At 45.3% G+C, this 26920-nt stretch overlaps 1 protein-coding gene across 1 annotated transcript in view; it reads left to right on the forward strand.

Annotated features, from left to right (window-relative positions):
* The first annotated feature begins 7899 nt into the window (after window positions 1–7899).
* PDE8B (phosphodiesterase 8B) overlaps window positions 7900–26920 on the forward strand; it is a 180060-nt gene continuing 161039 nt past the window's right edge. Inside the window, exon 1 of the mRNA XM_083152146.1 lies at window positions 7900–7959. Within this exon, the coding sequence (XP_083008272.1) occupies window positions 7915–7959 (45 nt within the window). The 5' untranslated portion in view covers window positions 7900–7914. The remainder of the gene's footprint in view (window positions 7960–26920) is intronic.

Consider the following 26920-nt stretch of genomic DNA (forward strand, 5'->3'; position numbering starts at 1 on the left):
GTATTAAACTGCACCAGTACTTTTCTTAATAAGTTTGGAGCCTATTGTGTGCCACCTACTTTCCTACGGACATATAGAATGGACTCACCCCTAAGAAAGTAACCCAGATTTAGGACATCGGAGTGCCAGGCAGGATATTGTGTGTGTGCGTGTATGTATGTATGCATATATATGTGTGTGTGTGTGTGTGTGTGTATATATATATGTATATATATGTATGTATACATACATACATACATACATACATACATACATACATACATACATACATACAGGATAAAATGACAGGGGGGGGCACCATGATAAAAGAGGGTTTGGGTGGGGGAGGGGCGGTGTTAGTGGTGCCAGTGTACATGCTAAGAGAGCAGCAGAGAGAGGGTGGGAATGGGATTAAAAATAGGCCCTGGCATTTAAAGTATGCAGGCCCACCATGGCGACAAAGGTGAAGCATGTAGTTGTGCGTGCACCGAAGGCGCGCTCCGGAAAAGGGGGTGTGGTCACTCAACATGGGGCATGTCCTTGAGTGTAGTGTACCACACCATATACAACTTCTACACATCATGCAACAAAATACTAGACCCCATTATACTTGCCCCTTACACATAATGCCACATGGATTGAGCCAAAATTAAAATAATGCCACATGGATTGTGTCAAAATTCACATAATGCCACATGGATTGAGACAAAATTCACATAATGCCACATGGATTGAGACAAAATTCACATAATGCCACATGGATTGAGCCAAAATTCATAAAATGCCATACGGATTGAGCCAACATTCACATAATGCCACACGGATTGAGGCAACATTCACATAATGCCACACGTATTGAGCCAACATTCACATAATGCCACACGGATTGAGCCAACATTCACATAATGCCACACGAATTGAGACAGAATTCACATAATGCCTCACAATTCGTTGGGATTACATGCTCATTGCCAAGGGGGAATACATGCTTGCGGTAAATGGGGGACAGCCGTCGCCAGGCAGAAGTGATAGCCACTGACAGTGGCAGAGCCTGGCTGCATTCAGAGCACTGCAGGTCCTGGCTATTTGATATAATACCCCTTTCACACCAGAAAATGCTTTCCCAGGTTGGCCCCTTTTACACCAGCCTAGTCCCTGCATTTTCTGGTGTGAGGGGGAGAGAAAACCACCTCTTTAACCAGTTATCTCATTTAACCGGCTATATCTTCGGAACCAACTGACCCATTTACATGAGACCAGTTTCATATTGAATAACTTTTGAGTGGGCTTTGAATGATTTGGTCCAGTGACACTGGAACGTTTGGTTCCAGAGTAATCTGCCCTCAAAGCACATGAACAGCCATGAAATTACATTTCAAAAATAAAAAAATCGGTTAAACCCCCAATATCTCTGGAACCTATTGACCGATATGGACCAGCTTGGTATCATATTGAAGGCCCAGCGATTTGGAATTTAATGAGATCAACAACAAGCTTCTGTGATGCCAGGGGGGGAACTGGCAGCCGTCAAAACCAGGTGGGGGTCGGAATTAACGGGTCCCATATTATCCTATGGGGAAAAACGTTACAGCTTTGCCAGGCGATTATTTTTTTATTATTATCATTTTATTTATAAGGCGCCACAAGTGTTTCACAGCGCCATACAAAGGAACAATACAGGGAGACAAAACTTGGCATAACATTGAATAAATAACAAAAATACAGTACAAATAAACAGCGCCACAGATCACATTACAGCTTAAATATAAGTACTGAGGACTCAATCAACATACAACTAGAGGCTTGAGGCCAATGATGGAGATGAGTATGCGGACGAAGATGGTCACTGAGTGTTGGAGTATAGGAGAGCTGTGAGTGAAATGTGAAGAGAAGAGGGCTTTGACAACAGGAGGGAAGAGGGCCCTGCTCGGAGGAGCTTACAATCTATAAGGAAGGGGAGACAGACAGATTACAAGAGGTGCAAGCAAGTGGGTGGTGGTTAGATAGCAGGATGTGAACAGGCAAGGGGTCGGAGAACCAGCTAGTTTATGCAGTGGAAGGGATGAATAGGTGAGTTTTCAGTGCCCGTTTGAAGCTATGCAAGGTCGGGGAGAGTCTAATGGAGCGAGGGAGTGCGTTCCACTGAAGGGGTGCAACACGGGCAAAGTCCTGTTCTCTAGCATGGGAAGCAGTGATCAGGGTGGAGGAGAGACGACAGTCGTCGGCCGACCGTAGAAGGCGGGAGGGTGTATGAATGGAGATAAGGTTAGAGATATATGGAGCAATAGAATGAGAGATGGCCCTGTATGTGAGTGTGAGGCGATATCTCCGGTTCCCGGTGGGCTGACATGGGGGCACGTGCCCGGTATATATATATATATGTATAAGTGACTTGAAAACAGTTAATAAACTGAAACGTCATCAGATGTAGTAGTCATCTCCTTCATTCTACCTGTTTTGTTAGTCTGTTAGTGAGTGCCGCACCTCTACCTTGGCTATATATTATATGCCATTGCACTCTTTGGCTGGAGACCAGCGCGTTCACAGCTTTGTGCCAGCGTCCTCTATATGCCAGATAGGAGGGGACCCATAATAAGCCCACACATGCATCCGTTCCTCTCCAAAACCTCCCCTGCTCCCGGGAGTATACTTGGTAGATGTGCACTTGCTCCTTTACTGGCATTCACACTGTGATTAAGGAGTTTTAAGGTGCCCATACAAGCTGCGATTATCTCATGCGTTTTGTACTTTTAAAGTACAAAAACGCATCGCATGTGCAATAATCACAATGTGTACCTGCGGGGATGCGATGCGATATGTGTCACCGCAGGTACAATATTGTAAAGCACAAAAAGTATCTGCAGGCAGTACTTTTTGTGCTTCATTGCATCGCATCAGTACAGGAGTACATGCGATGCGATGCAATGTGATGTCCATTAGTACCTATTAACTTAAAAAAAAAAAAAAAAGTGGGTAAAATCGCATCTCATCGCACCCACAAAGTACAGTACATCGCATCGCATCCACTTCAAGTGCCAAAATCACATGGCAGCTTGAAGTACAAAAAGCACAGCACACAAAATCGGTGCGTGTATGGGCACCTTAGAGAGATCTTTTCCCAGCTATGGACACCTCCTGTAGTCACCTGAATTTGGGCAGAATAAAACTGTGCACTACACTGGGAGGGTCACACATTGTAACCTTTTGTTGTTTGATTTTCAGGTTTGTGAATCAGATGCTTGTGGGAAAAGCTGTGGCTGGGTGATGGTTTGCAGGTCACTGGAAAGGGGACTGGTAAGCCACAGTGGTATAAACATATGAGGAGCAGTGTCTTAGGGGCCCATTTATTACTGGATTACATATGCAGTGTGATATGGGCGGCATTTACCGCTGAGGATCGCTTTGCAATATGTAATCATTTCTCCTGTATGTATGTCCATACGCAGGGGAAAGGAGTCCATCCCTGTACTCTGATTTTGGCGGGTGTCGGGGTCTGCGCACACGCAGTTTGCGCTGACCCTGCTGATGGCACGGCCCCTCCAGCAGTACGGTCTGTAGCCCATAGACTACAATAGCCCAGGACTCACTGCGATTGTGCCTAATATTGATACAACGGGTAGCATCGCATCCTCCATAGAAACCTATGGGGGATGAGGCTGGTGGCGGGGCAGGAGGGCTCGCAGCAGGTATTTGAGACATTTGGGGGATAATTTGCGGCTAACTCTTTTCGGGGAATTAGTTGCAAATATTATGTGATAAATAGGCCTCTAATTGTGTTGTGAGTAATGCAGTAACCAAAGGCAGATGTACTAATATCCTCCGTCGTCCTGCATGTACAGATGACAGAGGACATCGCTAACAACCGCGAGAACACTCATTGTTAATGATAAAGCGCGTACACATTCGGTGATCTGCACGAAGATATTGTTAACGATGGTCGTTATCATACAGACAATTTATTTTATCATCTTATGTGTACGCACCTCTAGTTGCATGTTGCTGTGTAGAAGCAGCTTGTACGGGTGTGGCCATACCTCCCAATATAGGTATGTGAGACATACATTTAGTGCTATGCAGTCTCTGTAGACTTCTATAGAAACTGTAGATAGAAAGAAATATCTTAGGATGAGTTATAGTAAGTGAATAGGGAACCTCCCTTTTCTAAATGTTATAGTCTTATGTTATGTGACACCAGTAAGGTATTATTATGGTTTTTTTTACAGGCTATAAATAAGCATTGAAACTATTTTAAGGTTGTGTATGGAATGCTGGTAACGAAAACCCTACAGATATACGTCCCAGCCAGCATTTACTGATGATTCCCATACCTTTTATCGCTTCCGCCATCATCGTCAGTTCACGAGAACTCAGTGCAGGAGGCCGGCGGCCATTTTCCTGTAGCTGCGGCCGTGTTCTGGAAGCCGCGGCCAGCGCAGGAGGGCTGCCTGGAGGAGATGGATGGTGATCCAGCGCGGCCCGCAGCCAGTGACTGGCTAAGCGGCCCGGGGGAGCAGGAGGGCTGTCGGACCCCCCCCCCCGCCCAGCAGCAGCAGATGGAGAGACAGCAACAATGGTGAGTTGCTGGTGGGAAATTCTGGCACTGTGGGGCATATGTGTTTCTGGCACTGTGGGGGCATTTCTGGCACTGTGGGGGCATATGTGTATTTGGCATTGTGGGGGAATATCTGGCACTGTGGGGGCATATGTGTATCTGTCACTGTGGGGGCATATCTGGCACTGTGGGGGCATATGTGTCTCTGGCACTGTGGGGGCATATCTGGCACTGTGGGGGCATATGTGTATCTGGCACTGTGGGGGGAATATCTGGCACTGTGGGGGCATATGTGTCTCTGGCACTGTGGGGGCATATCTGGCACTCTGGACATCACATTGTGCGGTGTAATGGGCATCCTGGTATGGGGCGTAATGGGCATTACGGTGTGGGGAGCATTGGGTAATTGCCATCACAGTATGGGGTGCAATGAGCATCAAGGTGTGCGGCATAATGTGTAATTAGCATCACAATGTGCAATCTGCAGGTACACAATACAATCAAGGTACAGGCCACGTCCCCTTATGCAGGGCCGGCGCTACCCACTCAGCAGCTCCTGCAAAGCAGGGAGGCACCATGCTGAAAAGGCACTGTCTCCCTCCCTGCTCTGCTACAGCTGTCAGCGGGCGGCAGTATGGAGAGGCTGAGCAGCTCCCTGCACCGCGCACACTGTCCTCCTCCTGCGACCTGCTCCCTCTTTCTCACGGACACTTGCGCTGAGGCATGTAGCGCTATCTGTGAATGCCTGGATGGATCTGCCCCCTACCCATTGCTCCCTGCGCCTGTCAGCTGTCAATCAAATTACGAACAGGCAGCAGCAACGCCTCCCCTTCCTTCACTCTACTCAGTGTGCTGTGCCAGTGCCACTGTCGGTCCTCAACACTCCGCCCCCTCTATCTCCTCCCTCCTTCCATCTCCTCCTTCTCTCCCCTCTTTTCCCCCTCAGTCACGAGAGGGATGTAATGGCGTCCTCAGCGTCCTGCCTAGGCAGATAGAAGAGGAGGGACTGCACAAAAGTTAAAAGCAGTGAGTCTTTTATTATACATGTTTATAACAATTTTTTCTAATAATTGTAGATTTTTTTATATTAATTCAGACACTTATTAAATAATGGGCTGGTTTATGTGCCTGAAGGTGGCCATACATGCTGCAATGTTTTCGGATCTAGCCCATAACGTATGCGATTCTCGCAGCGTGTATGGGCACCTTTAGTGCCTGCAACATTTTGTGAAAACAGCACTGAGATGGTGTATGCATACATGTACATGCACCCGAGATCCTCCATACACTCCCTCAATCGGGCTGCAGCTTGTTGCAATGGTAATGTGAAAGGGCGCAAAATGTATGGTTTGCAGGAGGACGCCGGACACCCTAGCACCGGCCCTGCCCTTATGATAGGCCACACGCCTAATTTTTCAGCGCGCCTCTGGCGCGCACAAGCATTCAGTCTTCCTAAGTGATGGGGGGGGGGGGTATGTGATGGGGGGGGTATGGGCCAGTGCTCTGGACTTGCCCCCTAGGCTAAAAGTTGCCAGCCAGCCCCTGCTGGTGAAGTTCTATTCTTGTATTATTGAAAGTGTTCTCACTTACTATGTTTTAGTACAATTTGGTTCTTGCTCTGCCGCTGACCGTAAATCTCTTAAGAGAGTGGTATCAATGGCAAGTAGAATAATTGGGGTTGCCTTACCAACTATCCAACACATATATGGGTATCGGCTCCTCTCAAAAGTGATGGGTATTTTGAGGGATCCTTTGCACTCTAGTGGAGAGTTGTTCACCTTGTTACCATCGAATTGTAGATATCGCTCGTTTTTTTTAGTTTTTTTTTGTAGAAACGGATGGTTTAGAGAGTTTCTTTCCTGAAGCAATTCATACTTGTAGCAGTACACATCCACGCTTCTAGGTGCCACGTTCACAATCTCTCTTCACAATCTCCCCACATATGGAACTAGCCACGCCCTTTGGGTGGATCATGACACGCCCCCTCAATGGGGCACTTTGCAAAGTTGTACTACCAACTATAATCTGCCTGAAACTAGTTTTCAAAAGTAGATAAGTATGCCCTAACCCCCCCCCCCCCCCCTCCCGCAGCTTAACTCTCTTCTTAGTGCCTCTCACTAACCCAGGGATGGGGAACCTTCGGCCCTCCAGCTGTTGTTTAACTACACATAGCAGCATGCCCTGGTAGAGTTTTGCTATTTGGCTATGCTAAAACTGATGCAGGGCATTCTGGGATGTGTAGTTTAGCAACAGCTGAAGGGCTGAAGGTTTCCCATCCCTGCCCTAAGCCCATTACACGCAGTGGTGCCAAGAGAGGTGGGGTGGGGGGGGGGGAGGGATTACTAATTAAGTCGCAGCCTAGTGCCTCTAGTACACTGTGAGTTGCTTTTCAATACGTCTGTGTTGCCAATAAGACGCAAAAAGGAAAATACTTCTCTAAGGGGCCCATTTATCACCTAATATTTGCAGCTAAACTCTGATTCCTGCTGTGATCCCTCCTGCCCCACTTCCCCTACAGGTTTCTATAGGGGATGCGATGCTGCGTGATGTATTAATATCAGGCAGCATCACAGTGGGTCCCTGGGCTACTGCCATTCGGAGATGGCAATATTCCATTGTAGCCTATGGGCCACTGACCGCACTGTCGGCGAGGCAGTGCAGTCAGCAGGGCGGGGGGGGGGGGGGGGGCTAACGCAGACTCCCCCCTCCCTCGGGCACCTGCCGAAGTCTTTATTATATCATGTGTGTGGTCTAGTGAATTATGGGGTAGATTTATTAAGTGAAGTGATAAAGTGTCTGGTTTTTATCACCGACCAATCAGTTCCTACCTGTCATTTTCAAACCAAGCCTGTAACTTCACAGGTAGGAGCTGATTGGCCGGTGATAAAAAACAGACACTTTATCACTTCACCGAGCTTAATAAATCTGCCCCTATGTTCATCGAAAAGACCCTAACCTAACAACAGAAACAGTATGAACATGTCAGCAATAAGGAGTTAAATGTATACACACTTTGTCAGCTGCTATTATTGTAAACTATAAATGACACATGTGTAGGGTCGCACACGACATTCTGTGACATATTAGTCACAGAGATTACCTAACCTGCTTTTGTTAAACATCTTTGCAGAACTATTTGCTCTGCAGCAAGTGCACAGGGAGCTCTGTGAGGAGCACAGCGTGGAGAAAATACTTCTTGAATGCTAGGAGGGACTGCCTGCCACAGTGTGGGAGGGGAGAGGTCTTATGAAAAGGTGACATGCCTCCCTGTGGGACAGCTAGGGGTGACTGGCGATGCCTTAGCCCGTGTTGGAGCTGCTGAATGCATGCACTGCACTGTGGGGTCATGTAAGCTAGGACCTCAGACAGGTGGAACTGTGACCATGAACTTGGAAAGCTGCTGCTGCTGCTGCAAGGAGCTGGACAATGTAAGTGCCTGATATACATAGAATGTAAAGTCTATATACAATACTTTCACAACAATAATAGTTATTCATTTATTGCATTTTTCACTCATTTATTTTCTGGTGGTAAAGGAGATGATCATCTACAAATGTGTACATGTGAGTGCGTGCATTTTTTTTGTTTTGTTACAATGGTGTAATATAAGCCAGCGCTATTCTTGCTCTGACACAATTATGGCTATTATGGGATATTTGCCAGCGCGAGCAGATAATGGATAAAGTCAGTACCATCCTATATGCCCTTTTTATGTGTTTTAGCAGTGTGTGTATACATTCCTAAGTGCCTCATGCTTTCTTCAGCAAACACTGCAGTCAGACTTGCTCACAGCCCAGCATGGCTCCTAGCCGGGATGCAGCAACTCGCCGTAGCTGCCTGTACTGTACACAGTGGGATTTCCGGAACATTGGATAATCAGACGGATTGTGATTGATAAAAAAAACTTCTTGTTAATGTTTTTCCACTATTTAAAAAAAAAAAATAGATAGATAGCACTTCTGTTCGAGAACATTTTAAAAATGAACCATTTAATTCCAAATGCATATTATTATTACATAGTTACATAGTTACATAGTAGATAAGGCTGAATAAAGACTTGCGTCCATCTAGTTCAACCTATGTTTTAATAGCTTATCCCCTGTAAAAGACAGAATATGGTTCTTATTAGTACCCCTGGATATTTTTATCCAATAAATGCTTGTCCAACCTTATTTTGAACGTATTTATTGTATCTGCCAACACCACCTCTCCAGGAAGAGAGTTCCAAAGTTTGACTGCTCTGACCGTAAAGAAATTTTTTCTTTTGAGGGAACGAAATTTTCTTTCCTCTAATCTAAATTCGTGCCCTCGTGTCCTAGTTTCCTTTCTTGCAGTAAAAAGAGTGCTTGAGAGTTCCTTATATTGGCCCCTGATATATTTGTACATGTTGAGCATGTCCCCCCTTAAACTTCTCTTCTCTAGTGTAAATAGTCCTAGCTTGCTTAATCTCTCCTCATAGCTTAAATTCTCCATTCCCCTAATAAGCTTTGTTGCTCTTCTTTGGGTTTTTTCCAATTCCATGATGTCCTTATTACCGGTAGTACAGGTTGAGTGTCCCTTATACAAAATGCTCAAGACCAGAGGAATTTTGGATAACGGATTATTCTCTATTTCAGAATATTATTATATTCCATTAAAGGTATCTTGAGATATCTTGCATTTATGTTGTACAAACACATCAAACACATGGAATACACACAAATATATTTTATTTGTGCATTAAACAAGGTTTCAAAACATGAAACAAAGTTTGTGTACTATTTCAGGCACTAAATTTTCTTGCACATATTTAGCAACAATTATTTATCATGTCCTCAGTAGTGCGTGTTACAGATGTCCCCAGTAGTGCTGTTACAGATGTCCCCTGTAGTGCTGGAATGTATGGTTTTCTAAATTATTTGGATAACGGATATTTGGACAAGGGATACTCAACCTGTAGTAGTATAAGTAGTAGTAGTTGTAGCAGTAGTAGCAGTAGTAGTAGTTGTATTTGGACTTAGCATAAAAGTATGGCATATTTTATCCATAATGCTTCAATCTGATGTTTTCTCAGGGTTTCATTTTGTTTTTTTTATTTTACTGAAACACTTTCGGACCTGTCTTTTGTGCATGTCCCCTGGAAATCCTCTCAGTACCCTCTGTAGCAGTGCTCCACTGTAACTACGAGCAGGTACACAGGGGTAAATTTACTAAGATGGGAGTTCAATTGAAGATATGGGGCGAAATGTAATGGGAGGCGATTTTGTTTTTTTTGTGTTTTTTTTCCGCAAAATATGCCGTTTTCAGGCATTTCCCGAAAATCACATATTTTATAGGGTGCGATTTGCGGCAAAAATCGCATTTTTTAAAGGTGCGATTTTTAGTTAGACAAAAAATCGCATCCAGATGTTTTCCCATTAAAAAGTATAGAACTCGCATATTTAATGGGTTGCGATTTTTAGTAAAGGTTACTAAAAATCGCAAAAAAAAATAGACCAGGTTCTGCCTGGCGATTTTATCAGAAACATGCACAGATCATTGAGATCTGTGCATGGTTCTGTTGTAAAAAAATAGTTAAAACAAAAAAAACGGCGTGCGGTCCCCCCTCCTAAGCATAACCAGCCCCGGGCTCAAAAAGCCGGTGCTGGTATCATAAAATCAGAGGGACAAACAAATAGGGGTTCCCTTGATTTAGTGAAACCAGCACCAGGCTCAAGGTCCAGCGCTGGTTCCCAAAATACGGGGGACAAAATGACTAGGGGTCCCCCGTATTTTAAGAACCAGCACCAGACCCAACCAGCCAGCAGGGTAATGCCACAGCCGGGGGACACTTAGTATATAAGGTCCCGCGGCCAAAGCATTATCCCCATGGCTGGTCAGCATGGGCAGGGGTCCTGGGGAAGTGGGGACCCCCCAATGAAGGGGTCCCCCCCCTCCAGGACTTACCAGCCCATGCTGAAAGTCCGGGGCTGTCCCCGATGCCCCTGGGCGGTGGGCATCGGGCTGATGAAAAGTGTAAAAAAAAAAGAATAAAAACTATTGTCTTATACTGTAGAACTATGAGTCCCAGCAAGCCTACCCCGCATGCTGGGACTTGGAGTTCCACAGTACAAAAAATAGTTAAATAAAACACACTTGACACCCTGAAAAATTAAAGTTTAATACATCCACAGCCCACACATACTGATACTTACCTACCTTGAGCCCGTAGGTCGGTTCCTGGGTCCGGGGTCCGGGGCTCCAGGGCTGAAGAGTCCGGTTCCGGGGCCTTGGTCCTGGTTCCGGGGCTGGTCCGGGGTCCTGGGCTCCAGGGCTGATGTCTCCGGGGTCCAGGATCCGAAGTAATCCAAAAGGGGTACCTAAGGAAGGAAATCCTACTCACCTGGTCCCCGGCGATGACCCCGGCATCTTCTCCGGCAGACGCGCTGCTCCCGGCTGGTACCCGCTCACGGACTGGAGAGGCGCAGAGATGTTTCATCTTCCGCGCTTCTCCTCAGACTGATTCTATTGGCCGCCTAGCCGACTTTCTCGGCTCCTGATTGGCCGCTAGGCGGCCAATACAATCAGTCTGAGGAGAGGCGCGGAAGATGAAACATCTCTGCGCCTCTCCAGTCCGTGAGCGGGTACCAGCCGGGAGCAGCGCGTCTGTTGGAGAAGATGCCGGGGTCGTCGCCGGGGACCAGGTGAGTAGGATTTCCTTCCTTAGGTACCCCTTTTGGATTACTTCGGATCCTGGACCCCGGATACATCAGCCCTGGAGCCCAGGACCCCGGACCAGCCCCGGAACCAGGACCAAGGCCCCCGAATTCTACAGTATAAGACAATAGTTTTTATTATTTTTTGTTTTACACTTTTCATCAGCCCGATGCCCACCGCCCAGGGGCATCGGGGACAGCCCCAGACTTTCAGCATGGGCTGGTAAGTCCTGGAGGGGGGGGGACCCCTTCATTGGGGGGGTCCCCACTTCCCCAGGACCCCTGCCCATGCTGACCAGCCACGGGGATAATGCTTTGGCCGCGGGACCTTATATAATAAGTGTCCCCCGGCTGTGGCATTACCCTGCTGGCTGGTTGGGTCTGGTGCTGGTTCTTAAAATACGGGGGACCCCTAGTCATTTTGTCCCCCGTATTTTGGGAACCAGCGCTGGACCTTGAGCCTGGTGCTGGTTTCATTAAATCAAGGGAACCCCTATTTGTTTGTCTGATTTTATGATACCAGCACCGGCTTTTTAAGCCCGGGGCTGGTTATGCTTAGGAGGGGGGCCGCACGCCGTTTTTTTTCTTTCTTTTTTTTTCAACACACCGCACAGTATTGACAATGTGCCGATTTTCATGACTGAAAATCTCACATTTTCAGGACTCAAAAATCGCCGGCAATCGCACCATTTTGCACTTTTTTGCCGCAAATTCGCATCTCATTACATATGCGAATTCGCGGCAAAAAACGCGATTTTTAAAGGTGCGATTCTGACGAAAAAAATCGAACCCTATTACATTTCGCCCGGGATGTTTCCCATAACAACCAAAAAGATTCTATCTATCATCTTCCTAAACTGTGGTAGCCAACTCCAGTCCTCGAGAGCTACCAACAGTTCACGGTTTCCAGACCTCCTCACAGAATCACAAGTAAAGTAATTAGCTCCAGCTATGGATTTAAAATGTGTCATTGAGTAATGAGTGCACCTGTGCAGCAGCTAGGTTGTCTGTAAAATGTTGGTAACTCTCGAGGACTGGAGTTGGATACCACCAGGGCTATTTTTCAGCAGGCTCCAGCAGGAACTGAGGCCCTTATTCTAGTTCACTCTTTCTGACAAAATATTTCTTAATGGACAAAACCATGTGCACTGCAGGTGAGGCAGGTGTAAAACCCCACCCAAATCTAATTATCTCTGCACAAGTAACACCTGCCTCACCTGCAGTGCACATGGTTTTGTCCATCTAAGAAAATTTTGTCAGAAAGAGTGAACTAGAATAAGGGCCTCAGTTCCTGCTGGAGCCTACTGAAAAATAGCGCTGGATACCACTGTTGTAGAAAGTGCTAAATAAATAAAAAGTTGCATGATTGGTTGCTAAGGGCAACATCCCATCTTCAATAGAACACCCATCTTAGTATATTTATCCCTCAGTGATTGGGGTAGGATGTACCAAACTCTTGCAAACATCCCAACACCCATCGTTATGATACTAATTACATATGTACTTACATATGCAATTAGTAACGCAAAGGGCAAGTCTCCCAGTAAGAGCTGTCCTTTGCGATGGCCGCTGTTTCCTGGTCTTTTTGGTTTGTGATGATGGGAGGGATCCAATCGTAGCCCTCTCCAGCACTGTTGCGGAAAGAAGCACACAGGCTTTAAAGGATAGCGACATTACTTTCCGCATTGGAAACCCAGCGGCCGGGTCATAGTACATATGGCAAATGCGGTAAAACCATGAAAACTGAGTTTTTGCCACAATTTCCCAATAGCCCATGCTGGCATTTTCCCCTTGCATACGCATTAACCAGACAAGGCTACAAGCAATAGATATTGCTTCAGGGAGAGGGTAAGCACTTACTTTGAAGTTGGCTACTTAAAACTAGTCAAGAATCATACTGATAATAATCATTATAGCCAGCGCACATCTTTATAAGTCGGCAAGGACTTTGTTGGTGTACCACACCTATATGTGTGCCCTTACTGTAAGGTATTTGTCCTTGTAGACCCTTCCAGTCTGGTGTGGTATAGGGTTCTAACAGTCGGGATCCCGACAGTCATTAGCCCGACGTCGGGATCCTGACTGGCCCGACTCAGACAACATGGCAAGCGCAACAAAGCCCCTTGCGGTCTCGCTTCGCTCGCCACTATACTCCCTCTATGGGGGTCGTGGACCCCCATGAGGGAGAATAGCCAGTGGCTGTCGGGAACCCGTCTGTCTGTGTTTTAACAGTCGCGATCCCGACGTCGGGTAAATGACTGTTGAGATCCCGACTGTCGGGACCCCGTCCGTCACCCCTTCCAGTCTTTCTCCCTAGTCTCATGTACAAATTACGTTCAATTTAAAATGATTCTTTGTGTTCGAAACAAAGCACATTGTTACAGCCGGGAGTCTTACGTACAACGCTCTACATAAGGAGTGATGTGCACATTTCTCTTACTGAACTCCATAAGGATGGAGACGTAGGGCAACTATTGTTTCTTTAATTCCCCTTTGGCTTCATTATCCATCTAAAGACATTTCCACCCCTTGCCATTCATTTGTCTTGGCACAATGAATAAATTCTCATTAGCTTGAGTAAAATGGATTACACTGCATCCAAAACTGCCTCCTTCAACTACAGCCTACTGTACAGTTATTTCCCATGACTGCTTTGTCTCTGCTTACGTCTTTGACAGTACTTCACTCATTTTACCACTGATGGGGTGAAGTGGATTACTTTCTCTAGACCAGCAGTGGACGTCATAAAATTCACCTCTGGCTAAGAACACTGCATATTGAACTGCTTTGTTACTCTTTTCTGAATTGGTTCAAGGGATGATCAACTCTCTGTTTACAAACCCATGCAGACAGCCCGATTTAAAAAATCATTCACTGGGGATTTAAGATGACAAGTAGACGCATTGTGATTTGTTCAAGGAACATACAATAACACAGCATCAGAATTAAAGTTGGCAAAAGCAAAGGCCAGTTTGTGACTGTAGTGAAGGAGGAAGTGGTCAAAGATTCTTTAATGAATTGATCATCATCATCATCATCATCATCATCATTGTATTGATTGCATATATGAGCAGAATGGTAAGAAAATAATAGCTGGAATATAAAAGAAACCACACAAATGTATTGCAATGTTTAGCGTAACACTTTTAAAAAGTTTTATTTTATTAAAAAAATACTGATGTACAGTAGAGTTACATGTTGTTAAATACTGTGGGGGAAATTATTTACTAAGACGGGAGTTCTGTTTCACATGGGATGTTGCTAGGGGCAACCAATCAGCATCTATTTCTTATTTATTTAGCACCCTCTAGAACAGGCATGTCCAACGTTGGCCCTCCAGATGTTGTGAAACTACACATCCCAGCATGCTTTGCCACAGTTTTGCTATTAGAGAATGCTAAAACTATTGCAAAGCATGCTGGGATGTGTAGTTTCAAAACATCTGGAGGGCCAACGTTGGACATGCCTGCTCTAGAAGATAATAGACAGAATCTGATTGGTTGCCCATAGCAACAACCCATGTGAAATAGAACTCTCATCTTAGTAAATTTCCCCCTGTATCTCTAATTAGAGCTTTTGCATATTTTTGTTAAATAAGCTAAATAAGCCAGTGACTGTACACTACCAGTGAATGTAAACTACCGGTGAATGTAAACTACCGGTGACTGTACACTACCAGTGACTGTACACTACCAGTGACTGTACACTACCAGTGAATGTACACTACCAGTGACTGTACACTACCAGTGAATGTAAACTACCAGTGAATGTACACTACCAGTGAATGTAAACTACCAGTGAATGTACACTACCAGTGACTGTACACTACCAGTGAATGTAAACTACCAGTGAATGTACACTACCGGTGAATGTACACTACCGGTGAATGTACACTACCGGTGAATGTACACTACCGGTGAATGTAAACTTCCGGTGAATGTGCGCTACCAGTGACTGTACACTACCAGTGAATGTGCGCTACCAGTGAATGTGCGCTACCAGTGAATGTGCGCTACCAGTGAATGTACACTACCAGTGAATGTGCACTACCAGTGAATGTGCGCTACCAGTGACTGTACACTACCAGTGAATGTGCGCTACCAGTGAATGTGCGCTACCAGTGAATGTGCGCTACCAGTGAATGTACGCTACCAGTGAATGTGCGCTACCAGTAAATGTGCGCTACCAGTGAATGTGCGCTACCAGTGAATGTACGCTACCAGTGAATGTGCGCTACCAGTGACTGTACACTACCAGTGAATGTACGCTACCAGTGAATGTACGCTACCAGTGAATGTGCGCTACCAGTGAATGTGCGCTACCAGTGAATGTGCACTACCAGTGAATGTGCGCTACCAGTGAATGTACACTACCAGTGAATGTACACTACCAGTGAATTAAGAAGGTTTAGGGATATCTAAATAAGTGCGATAAAACATCGGCAGTAAAAAAAATTTGGGTACTTGTGTATTATCACGGGGCACACGATTTCCATCGCAGGCCATTGTACAACCACAAAATCGCATCACATCGCATGCTATGCCATATGATCGCGTGCCATGCCATATGATCGCATGCGATGCGATGAGACGCGATTATACCCGATTTTTAATTGTACAGACACCCAGACCTGATTTTACATTGTACACCCACCCTGATGGGTAATGACAATGTAAAATGGCCCCCCTATTGTTAACGCCACCCCACTATCAACGCCAACCCGAAGCATGGCGAGTGCAGCGAGCCCGCAAGGGGCGGATGTACGCGTCCTCTGACATTTTCATACCCCCACTATCCACGTCAGCGTGGAGTTGATTTTATATAGTGTGGCGAGCGCAGCGAGCCACCGAGCCCAAAGCGTGGAGAGCGCAGCTTCCCCCACGAGACGCGTAATACTTGTGAAGTAATGCGCGTCCGCTCGCCACGATTCGGGCTCGGTGGCTCGCTGCGCTCGCCACACTATATAGTCAGCTCGTGGATAGTGGGGGTATGAAAAGGTCGGAGGACGCGTACCGACATTGATAGTGGGGTGCCGTTAACAATGGGGGGCATTTAACATTGTCATTACCCATCAGGGTGGGGATACAATTAAAAATCGGGTCTGGGTGGCCATTTAACATTGAAATCGCGTCGCATCGCATCGCATGCCATTATAATGGCATGCGATGCGACGCGATATTAAAATTGTACACTCATCCCTGGAAAAGCCTCAAATCAGGTCCATAGCAATGCCATCGCATACCTTAATTAGTGGTATGCGATGCGACGGGCGCCGTGATTATACACAAGTACCAAAAATTGAGATTTTTTTTTTTTTAACGGTCTACTCTCCTGTAAATAAAGTATTTTTTTTGTGTGCAAAAACACACAGGTTTAGTGCAGCCGGTACCCACATACACTCCTCTTCCCTAATGTGACAATGGTTCTGGAGCACTCTGGGTAGGTGATGTCTGGTGCTGAGGCAGTAACACAGTCTCCGGTAAGGCACAGCTCGTGTGGACTTATCACTGGTCGATATCATTATCTGCGTTAATTAAATTCAATTGCAACCAAATCATGTGAGTTCAGGATCAAAATCCAATTAAATAACATAAGAATGCTTAAAACCAGGAAAAATAAATGAGGGGGATTTCCAATTATCCTAGGTTCGGTGTCTGGTTTGAATAATTCTGAGCAAAGTTTCTGTCAAAATAATAGTGTAGTGGGCTGCCTCATTTTCACAATAACTTTATATTGATAGATTTTTTTTTTACATATATAATAGCTTTAAAAGAGTTTAGATTTGATACTCTGAGGTGAAAAACTGCAGAAAGCCTTGGATAATGATAAGCAGGGCATGATTAACCAATAGGATGCATAGTCTGCAGCCTGGGGTGCTGGGTCTTGGGGTAGGGCACTGCAGCTTAGGCACAATAGATGCTCTGGGATGGGAGCGCTTCCAGTTGCCACACAAGGTGGGGCCTGCCAAGATCTCATGAGATCTTCCGTGGGAACTGTGGGAGCAGCGGAGCCTTCTGGGATTGCTATCGTCTCCGAGGCTGGGGCACCAGGAAGGGTTTATCAGCCGTAGCTGGTTCAAACTCTGAGCCACTGCCACAGTTGCCAGCACTGCTAGTGGCAATATGAATTGATCTGAGGCTTGAGCCTGTTTCATGTTTTTTAGCTTAATATGAGCGGGGAAATAATTGGTGGTAGGGATAGCCATCGACGAATAGAAATCATTGATGGTTTATGGCCGATGTCGAACAATTTTGACATCACTGAAAGAGAACCAGATGGTTTCCCACCATCGATGTCAAGCTTAAACAAATAGTTTTTGTTTTTCTTTTTTCATCAAGGGGCAGGACACTGAGCATAGCTCCGCCCCCAACACAATTGATGGTCACCCATTGCATAGTTATACACTATCGATGGCCAGTTGCACTTTTTCCATTGATAGCAACTATCGATTGGTGGTGTAGAAGGGGGGGTGGGCAGGGCGGCAACTTCTTTATTAGCCTAGGATGGCTGGAACCCTTAATCAGGCCTTGAGGATAAGGTAAAAGGGAAGTGATCATTATCATTTACTGGATGTTACCATCAGGATTTTTTTGCGGTGTTGAGCAAAAATGTGCGAAAAGCCCATGGTGTGGTTTTTGAGTGCAACAAATTCAATAATTAATGGGCACCAACAACAATTTAATTGCTCTGTCTACCTTATCGTCGCACTAAAACTACTGAACTCCCCCCTGAGACAACTCTAATGAACATAATATAAATACAGGCGAACACATGGTCAAAACCTTTTATATTAATGACAGTGCTGTTGTAGAAAACGAGGGAAAGTTTTATCCAGGAATAGTTAAAGATAAATGCTGAAGTAAGCACCAAATGTCCCTAGAAAGAGAATTGGATATGGTACAAAAATAACACGGTGAAGGAAATAAAATCTCTTCAAGTATAAATGGTTCAAGAGGATATGACACATACAGAGTTCTAGAAATAATTTAGAATTAGTTGCCGTTTAGCACAGAGCAAGGCCAGCTTGCATGCCGAGTCTCGCCCTGGTATGTGCCCACAAAATGTTTCTGGCACATTGCTAAGGGAAAGGGTCACTAGGTCAACAAGGGGAAGGTCGACCTGACTGAAGGTCGACATGGGATTAGTTTGACAGGGTCATTAGGTCGAAATGGGGAAGGTCGACAGTCAAAAGATCGACATTGCTTTTTTCACTGTTGTTTAAATCGGCATGTGCCGTCAGGTGGTATTTTATACCCTACCATCCACTAGGGTGTGGTGGGAGAATAAAATAGTGCCCAAAGCATGGAGAGTGCAGCAAGGGGACGCTGTGCACTTTTTTAGTGTCCATGACGACTGTGTTGACATTCAGGAGAAAAAGGCAAAAACCCCTATGTCGACATTTTTACTATCGACCTTCACCATGTCGACCTAATGGTTGTGTTGGCCTAATAACCCTCGGACCTAACCTGATGTGGACCTTCAGTCATGATGACCTTCATGCATGTCAACCTTCAGTGGTCAACCTAATGCTTCTAGACCTAATGCTTGTCTAGCCAATGATATACCCCATTGCTAAAGTGTGCACGTTGTGCTACACAGTGAAGTGTTCACATATAAGTGGCTACCCCCTGGCTGCACAGCATAGCTCAAAGCCAGATGCAGGCCGTCCATGTTTGGGGTTGTAGCGGCTGAGTGTGGCATCAGGCAGCCTGCACTGAATCCAATAAATGCACTTACCACCCCACCCAGGTGGAGAAGAAAGGAACCTGCACTCAGGAATTGTTGCAAAGAAGAAAGTGTAATGTAACTGTGTAATGAGCAATTCGATTTGAGGTTTCTACAGGCTATCAGAAGCACTTCTCTTAGTTTCCCAGTATTCCTCTCATAGGCAGTTTACATGGGAAAAGAGCATAGGAAAAACAGACTAGTCTAATAACGTATACACACAGGGCCGGCGCCACCACTAGGCAAATCTAGGCATTTGCCTAGGGCGCCGGCCATTGGAGGGCGGCATTTCACCCCCCACGTGCCGCGGGGGTACCTGTCCTGCGGCTGTGTATATAAAGCTTGCGGCGGCGGCAGCGGGGGGTCCCTGCAGTCAATAAGAAATAACGAGCGCTATCCGCCTGGCTACGTGGAAGCGCTTCTGTTGTGGAAACACTGGCCGCACGCTGATTGGCTGAGATTCAGCCAATCAGCGTGCACCGTGCGGCCAGTGTTTTCACAGCCGCAGGACAGGTACAACCCCCCCCCCGGCACCGGGGCGCCCCCACCCCGACTCGCCTGGGGCGCTCCGGTGCCTTGCACCGGCCCTGTATACACAATTTATTATCGCAAAATGACACCAATTATTTGTTCCAATACTTTAAATTACAGATCTTCTGTACTGCTGTCATGATATTTTTTTTAAATGTCTCGGAAAAGTATGACTTTCCACTATAGAATCTGAAGAACAACAAATAAAGGGGGGGGTCTAGTCCTGATGAATAGGCGGGATTACGAGCAAGAAGCTCTAAGACTCCTAGGTGCCAAGAAGGATCCAACAGCAGATTTTGTAAAGGACCTGATACCTATTTTAGTGAACGCCCTGCACCAGAAAATGATCGAAAAGGAAGAGTACCAGTTCTTGATTAAAAACTCCCCGGTGATTCCGGTGCTTTATTTTCTTTCGAAGATACATAAGGCGCTCACGAACCCGCCGGAACAACCTTGCAGGAATTGATTCTTTGATGTCAGGTCTATCAGAGTATGTAAAATTTTTTGTAAAAAATATGTTCCCACTTTCCAGTCGTACATTAAGGACACAACAGCGATTTTGCAGATTCTGGAAGGATTGACATGGAAAGAGAACTATATGTGGATCACGGTAGACATACAATCACTCTACACGTCCATAGATCATGAGAAAGGCATAGAATCATGCATGGAGTTTTTAAGCTTGGATCAGGATCTAGAGGCTATCCATAGGGATTTTATTTGTATTTTAATCACATTCATTTTAATAAACAACTATTTTAAATTTTTGGAGCTGTTCTACCTACAAATATGGGGAACAGCTATTGGGACGGTGTTCACTCCCAGCTTCACCAATTTGCACATGGGGAGCTGGGAGCAAAAGAAGATTTACAACAATAACCCCTTTTTAGATCGGATTGTTCTTTTTAAAAGATATATAGACGATATCCTCATTATTTGGGGTGGTACTAAAGAAGACTTCGAAGAATTTATGAGAACACTGGAAGACAACGAGTACAACCTGTCATTCACTTACAAGATTAGTGAGGATGAAGTGGAATACCTGGATCTGATTTTAAGCAGCGAAGGAGACCGAGTTACTACAAAGAATTTTATTAAAACAGTAGATGCAAATTCTTATGTTCATTTTAGAAGCAACCACAAAAAAACAGTGGAAAACAAATACCCCCCTTTCACAGTTTTCGAGGATTAAGAGAAACTGCACGGAGGCCTCAGATGGTGATAGGCAAATGGAAATCTATAGAAAAAGATTTGTGGAGAGAGAGTATCCGGAAGCAGTTTTGTGAGAAGCAATAGAGAAAGTGAAGAAGGTGGATATAAAGGACCTACTGCAATATAAAATGAAGGCTGTCAGAGAGGATAGAATCAATTTTATAACCACTTTCAATTGTCAAGAACAGAGCATTAGGAGAATTTTACATACAGACCCAGTCTTGACAAAAATCCTCACAACCAGACCAGACATAGGCCCTTATTCTGATCGGTGCGGCCGGATCCGAATATGCGGCCAGGACCGTGCGTGCGAAACCCCGCCTTCCATACGGATCGCCAACTCCGTCCGTACGCGGTAAGAAGCTGTCTGAACGGACCGCACGTGTATTTTTCATGGAATACGCCTCCTCCATCTCAGGGAACCTCCCCCATCATTAGATGGTCGCAGAACATCGAATGCAGGACCGAGTGGTCCACCAGCTCCCGCAACCTCAGACCACACGGACATTTTTCCGTGCAAAAGCAGGGATCTGGGCGGGCAGCTGACATCCGGCGATGTCAAATGTCCGCCCCCTACACGTGCGTCACGGCCGCATTACCATACGTACGCCCAGCGTTTGCATGGGAACGCCCATGAAACGCGGGGTGTACGCATATGGTAATGAGCCCAAATAGCCCTTCACGCCCCTCTCCACCCCCTGTTCGGAGTGTTCACATTTCATGCGGGATTTGGCCGTACGCCCCGCTCGCACATGCGCAGAGACGCCTCTGCACATGCGCAGACACAAAACATTGGCGGTACGAACGCACGCGGATATTACCGCACCAACCAGATAGTTTTTAAAAAAGCTAAAAATCTTAAAGATAACTTTGCACCGAGAATACTTCCAAAGAAGATAGAAGCTTTAAACCCCTGGGCTCAAGCAAAAGGATTTTTATAAATGTAATAAGTGCAATATTTGCAAATTTGCACATTCAGATTGTAGGAATTTTAGCAATTTTAATGGTTCGCAATCTTTTATATAGTAAAGAGTCTGGTAAACTGCAATATGTCTTGGGTTGTCTACATGCTTGAGTGCAATTGTGGCCTCAAGAATGTGGGGAAAACAAAACGTAATTTGAAAATCAGGATACAGGAACATGTAAGGGGTTTTAAAAATAAGGTGGAAAGTCATACTATTCCCAGACATTTTTAAAAATATCATGGCAGCAGTACAGAAGATCTGAAATTTAAAGTATTGGAACATGTAACCTTGGGTCCCAGAGGGGGGGACAGGGACAGTATATTGTCCAGACGTAAGATGTACTGGATATATGAATTGGGTACCCTAACACCAAATGGGCTTAATGATAATTATGAGTTGGCTCCCTTTTTATGAAAACCCTATGATATTGTTTTTAGGATAATGTTTTTTTTTAATAATGTTTTTTGACGTGGCTAGAGAAGGTGTCGTGGACACCCGTAGAGGGACAAAGTGCCGGCATTGTGGCAGTCGGTATTCCGGCGTCGGTATTTCGACCGCCGGGATTCCGACCGCCGACATATTGACCGCATCCCGGAGAGGAGCTGCCGCCCTGGATCTGAGGGAGAGTGCTTAAGAACTTGTATACCTCAGAATACGGACGTTTTCTGGAATGATTATTGAGTGACATTGGGAGGAGTTATTCTTAACCAACCATAATGGCCTGTATGCACCCTCACCACGCAGGACTCCATTGCTGAAGATAAAGCAAGTTGAAGCTCTTTTAAAGTTTGCTGCACAACAATTGGAATATTTGGTAAACATAGTCTGGTCGGATGAGACGATCTGGTCTGGTCACATGAGGGGCGAGATGTAATAGGGTGCGATTTTTAGTAATGTTTTAAAATCGCACTAAATCCATGTGAGAAAATTGTAATTTTTTTTTTTTCAAAAACTCGCAAATGTATTAAGGAGCGATTTTTTTTAGACAAATTTGGAATTTGCATGTGAGTTCTTACTGCAATTTTTAGTAAGAAAAAATGTGCGTTTTTTTTTAGTAATGATAATGTGCAATTTTTTAGACATGTGCAATTTTTTTTTTAGACATGAAAGTGTGTGTATATAGTGAGAAAACAAATTACGTGTCCCCCCTCCTGAGCATAATACGGGGTACAAAAAGCGTAGGGGTCCCCCGTATTTCTGAAACCAGCCCCAGACTCTTGGACTGGTCCTGGTTTAAAAAATATGGGGGACAAAAAACTGGGGGCCCCCATATTTTAGAACCAGCTCCAGGCTCCAACAGCCCATGTTGTCATGCCACTGCCGGGGGACACTCTTTTACGTTAGGTCCCCCGGCCGTACCATGCGCAGCGTGGCTGGTCAGCCCTGGATGGTGTACCTGGGGGAGTGAGGAACCCCCTCAGTAAAAGGGTCCCTCCAGGCTTCACCTGTCCAGGGTTGAAGCCCGGGGCTGTCCCCGGCATCCCTAGGCGTGTACTGTGGGCTGATACATGTAAAATTAAATGTTAAAAATTGCTTTTTACAGGCGAACTACAAGTTCCACCAGGCCTCCCCCCGCATAGTGGGACTTAGCGAACCACAAGTCCCATCATGCAGGGCATTAATTGGATTGGAATTGTAGTTCAAGTGTAAAAAGAATGTTCAAATAAAAACACACACGTTCCAGGCCTGCTGGGACTTGTAGTTTGCCTGTAGACAGCAATGTTTTTTTATTTCATTTTACATGTGTCTGCCCAGTGTCCCTCGCCTAGGGATGCCAGGGACAGCCCCGGGCTTCAGCCCTGAACTGGTTAAGCCTAGGGGGGGACCCCTTATTTGAGGGGGTCCCCACTCCCCCAGGTACCTTGTCCAGGCACAGTACTCATTGTACTGCGGGGGGACCTTACAAAAAGTGTCCCCCAGCTGTGGCATGACATTGCGGGCTGTTGGAGCCCGGGGCTGGTTCTAAAATATGGGGGACCCCCAGTTTTTTTGTTCCCCATATTTTTTAAACTAGGACCGGTCCAAGAGTCCGGGGCTGGTTTCAGAAATACGTGGGATCCCTACGCTTTTTGTCCCCCGTATTTTTGAAACCAGGTCTGGTTAATGCTCAGGAGGGGGGACCCACACCATTTTTTATTTAATTTGAACTTTTACACATTTTTTAAGACAAAACCATGCACAGATCTCAATGATCTGTTCATGGTTCTGTCCAATTTGCCAGTCAGAACCTGGTCTATTTATTTTTTTTGCACTTTTTGGTAACGTTTAACAAAAGTCGCACCTTATTACATTTGCGAGTTGTAAACTTTATAATGGGAAAACAGCTGGATGCAAATTGAAGTGTGACCAAAAATCCCCAGGTCAAAATGTGTGATTTTCGCGGCACAAAGTGCAATCTTTTTAACCGCATTTTTACCCTATTACATGTGTGATTTTCAGAAATTGTGCAAATTCATCTGATTTTTACCAAAAATCGCACATGTCTAAAAAAAAAAAACGCACCCTATTACATTTCGCTCGAGGTTTTTTTAAGCTGTCTTTACCAATAAAGGCTTTTGTATGAAGTATTAAGTAAATTTCAGTAAGCGTGTTCAATACTTTTCCTATGTGTCGTTACACATAACTTAATTTATGTACATCTATGATTTGATTTCTTTCATGTGTGGATTGCATGGCTTGTTGCTGACATTTGGTGAAAATGTCATTACATTAGCCCCCATTACAAATAGATTTACTGAGAAAAATGTTGCTGTGCACAAAGGATTCAGGGGCAGATTTATTAAGCTTGGAGAAGAGATAAACTGGAGATAAAGCGGAGAAAAGGTAAAAGGAGATAAAGCACCAGCCAATCAGCTCCCAACTGTCTTTTTCAAACACAGCTGATTGGCTGTGCTTTATCTCCTTTTACCTTTTCTCCGCTTTATCTCCAGTTTATCTCTTCTCCAAGCTTAATAAATCTGCCCCAAAGTCTCTAATTCTAGTTGATTCGGACGGATGAGTATTTCGGACAGGAACCGAGTGTTCTTAGCCCCGCCTACCATACGGATCGCTCACACCGTCCGAATGCGGTAAGACGCAGAGCGAACGGACCATAAGTGAATGTTTCATGTGAACACCTCCACGATCTGTGGGAACCTCCCCCATTCTCCGATGGTCGCCGACCATCGAATGAAGGACCAAACGGTCAGGCAGCCCCGAGTGCTCCAGATCACTTGGACATGTTTCCGTATGAAAGCAGGGATATGGGCAGGCAGCTGACATCCGGCATGTCAGCTGTCCGTCCCCCAAACGTGCGATTACCATACGTACGCCCAGCTTTTCCTGGGAACGCCCATGAAACGTGGGGCGTACGCATATGGCAATGAGCCAAAACAGCCCTTACGCCCCTGTCCACCCCCTGCTCGGATGGGTCCAACTGATCATTTTCTGCACGGAATTCACACCGTGTTTGGACGTGCGAGGCGTTCACACATGCGCAAACACCAAACATCGGCTGTCCGAATGCACACGCCGCCGTCTGACTCAATCAGTATAAGGGCCAAAGTGTGGATGAACACTGATTAATACATAATCCAGTCTGATACTGCATAACCCTAATATACCAATATGTATGTGGCCTAGCTAGTGGTTGCTTTTTATACCTTTTTGATTTTATTTGATGGCTTTTAAAAGGATACGGTCGGTTGGTTGACCTAATGATGCGCTAGTTCGACATGGGACATGGTCGACAAGTGTCTAGGTCGAAACATGTGTTAGGTCAACATGGGTTAGGTCTACAGTCAAAAAGTCGATATGGGGTTTTTCACAGTTTTTTTTATTTTTGAGCCGACATGAGCCGACAGGCCGTATTTCATGCCCTACCATCCACTAGGGCGTGGTGGGAGAATAAAATAGTGTGCCGAGCACAACGAGTCATGTGAGGGGACGCAGTGCACTTAAATCTGTGTCCATGTCGACTGTTTTGACATCTGGGTCAAAAAACTGTGAAAAATCCCATGTCAACCTTTCGACCTAACCCATGTTGACCTAAAGCATGTGCCGACCTAGACACCTGTCGACCTAGACACCTGTCGCCTTGCTGTATGTCGACCCAACGGTGTTGACCTAATGAATGTCGACCATCATTCAGTCGACCCAATGATCCCAACCCCTTTTTAATTAATGTGCACTTACTATGTACCTAAAATCATATACTACCTGTAATATTAAACACTCTCCTTACACCATACCGGCCATTACATATTATACTGTATGTAGATATTAGCGCTGGTTACATTGTTACATCATAGTTACCTCCCCTCCTGTATTTTGCAGGAGACTCCCTGAAATAGCAGCAATCTCCCTCTCTCCCTCATTAGTCTAGCAATCTCCCTCATTTCACCTAGCCCACATCACACTGTTTCCTTATTGTGAAAAAAAGGAATGAGCGATAGATACATTTACATTGAATCATCAGCACCATTTCCCAGCAAGTATAGTATCTCTTACTAACTGCTTTGGGGCTCATCTACATTTGGATATAAGTAATTTTAGAAGATTCCTCTCAGATGTAGCAGTATACACCAACGCTTCTAGGTGCCATGTTCACAATCTCTTTTCACAATATCTCCATATATGGAACTAGACACACCCTTTGGGTGGAGCCAGACACGCCCCTTCAATGGGACGCTTTGCAAAATTATACTACCAACTATAGGGCCAGATTCTCTAAGCTTCAGAAGTGATAAAATTGAGAGTGATAAACAGCCAGCCAATCAGCTCCTGTCTGACATTTTTCAAACACAGTCGGTGGCATGGCAGGTAGGAGCTGATTGGCTAGCTGTTTATCACTCTCCATTTTATCACTTTTGAAGCTTAGAGAATCTGGCCCATAATCTCCCTGAAACTAGTTTTCAAAAGTAGGCAAGTATGCACTATTTCTTGCCAGATAACATTTTCCCTCTGAGTGTCTTCTGTCTTCACTCATCTATAAACTCCTCCATAGCGTGCACTTATAAAATAAAGAGAGGAGAACGGAAGTGTACAGTGTCCTCGAGATAAGCCAGAAAATATGTCATTATAGGTCATAGCTGTCAGTGAGTCATTACATATAGGGTCAGCTAGGTTTATTTACAAAGTACCGATGGACTTGGCAGGAAGTATACAGTACGGCCTCAAACACAGTGACTACTGTACGCAAGACAAAAATATAAATAGATATTGTGACAAGGAATCACGTACACTGGATAAGATGAAGTCTTGGTGGTATATTCAATGCGGGGGGGGGGGGGACTGGTGGCGAG

Source organism: Crinia signifera, chromosome 1 (assembly GCF_055691185.1).
Source record: "Crinia signifera chromosome 1, ASM5569118v1, whole genome shotgun sequence".
NCBI classification, from domain to species: domain Eukaryota; kingdom Metazoa; phylum Chordata; class Amphibia; order Anura; family Myobatrachidae; genus Crinia; species Crinia signifera.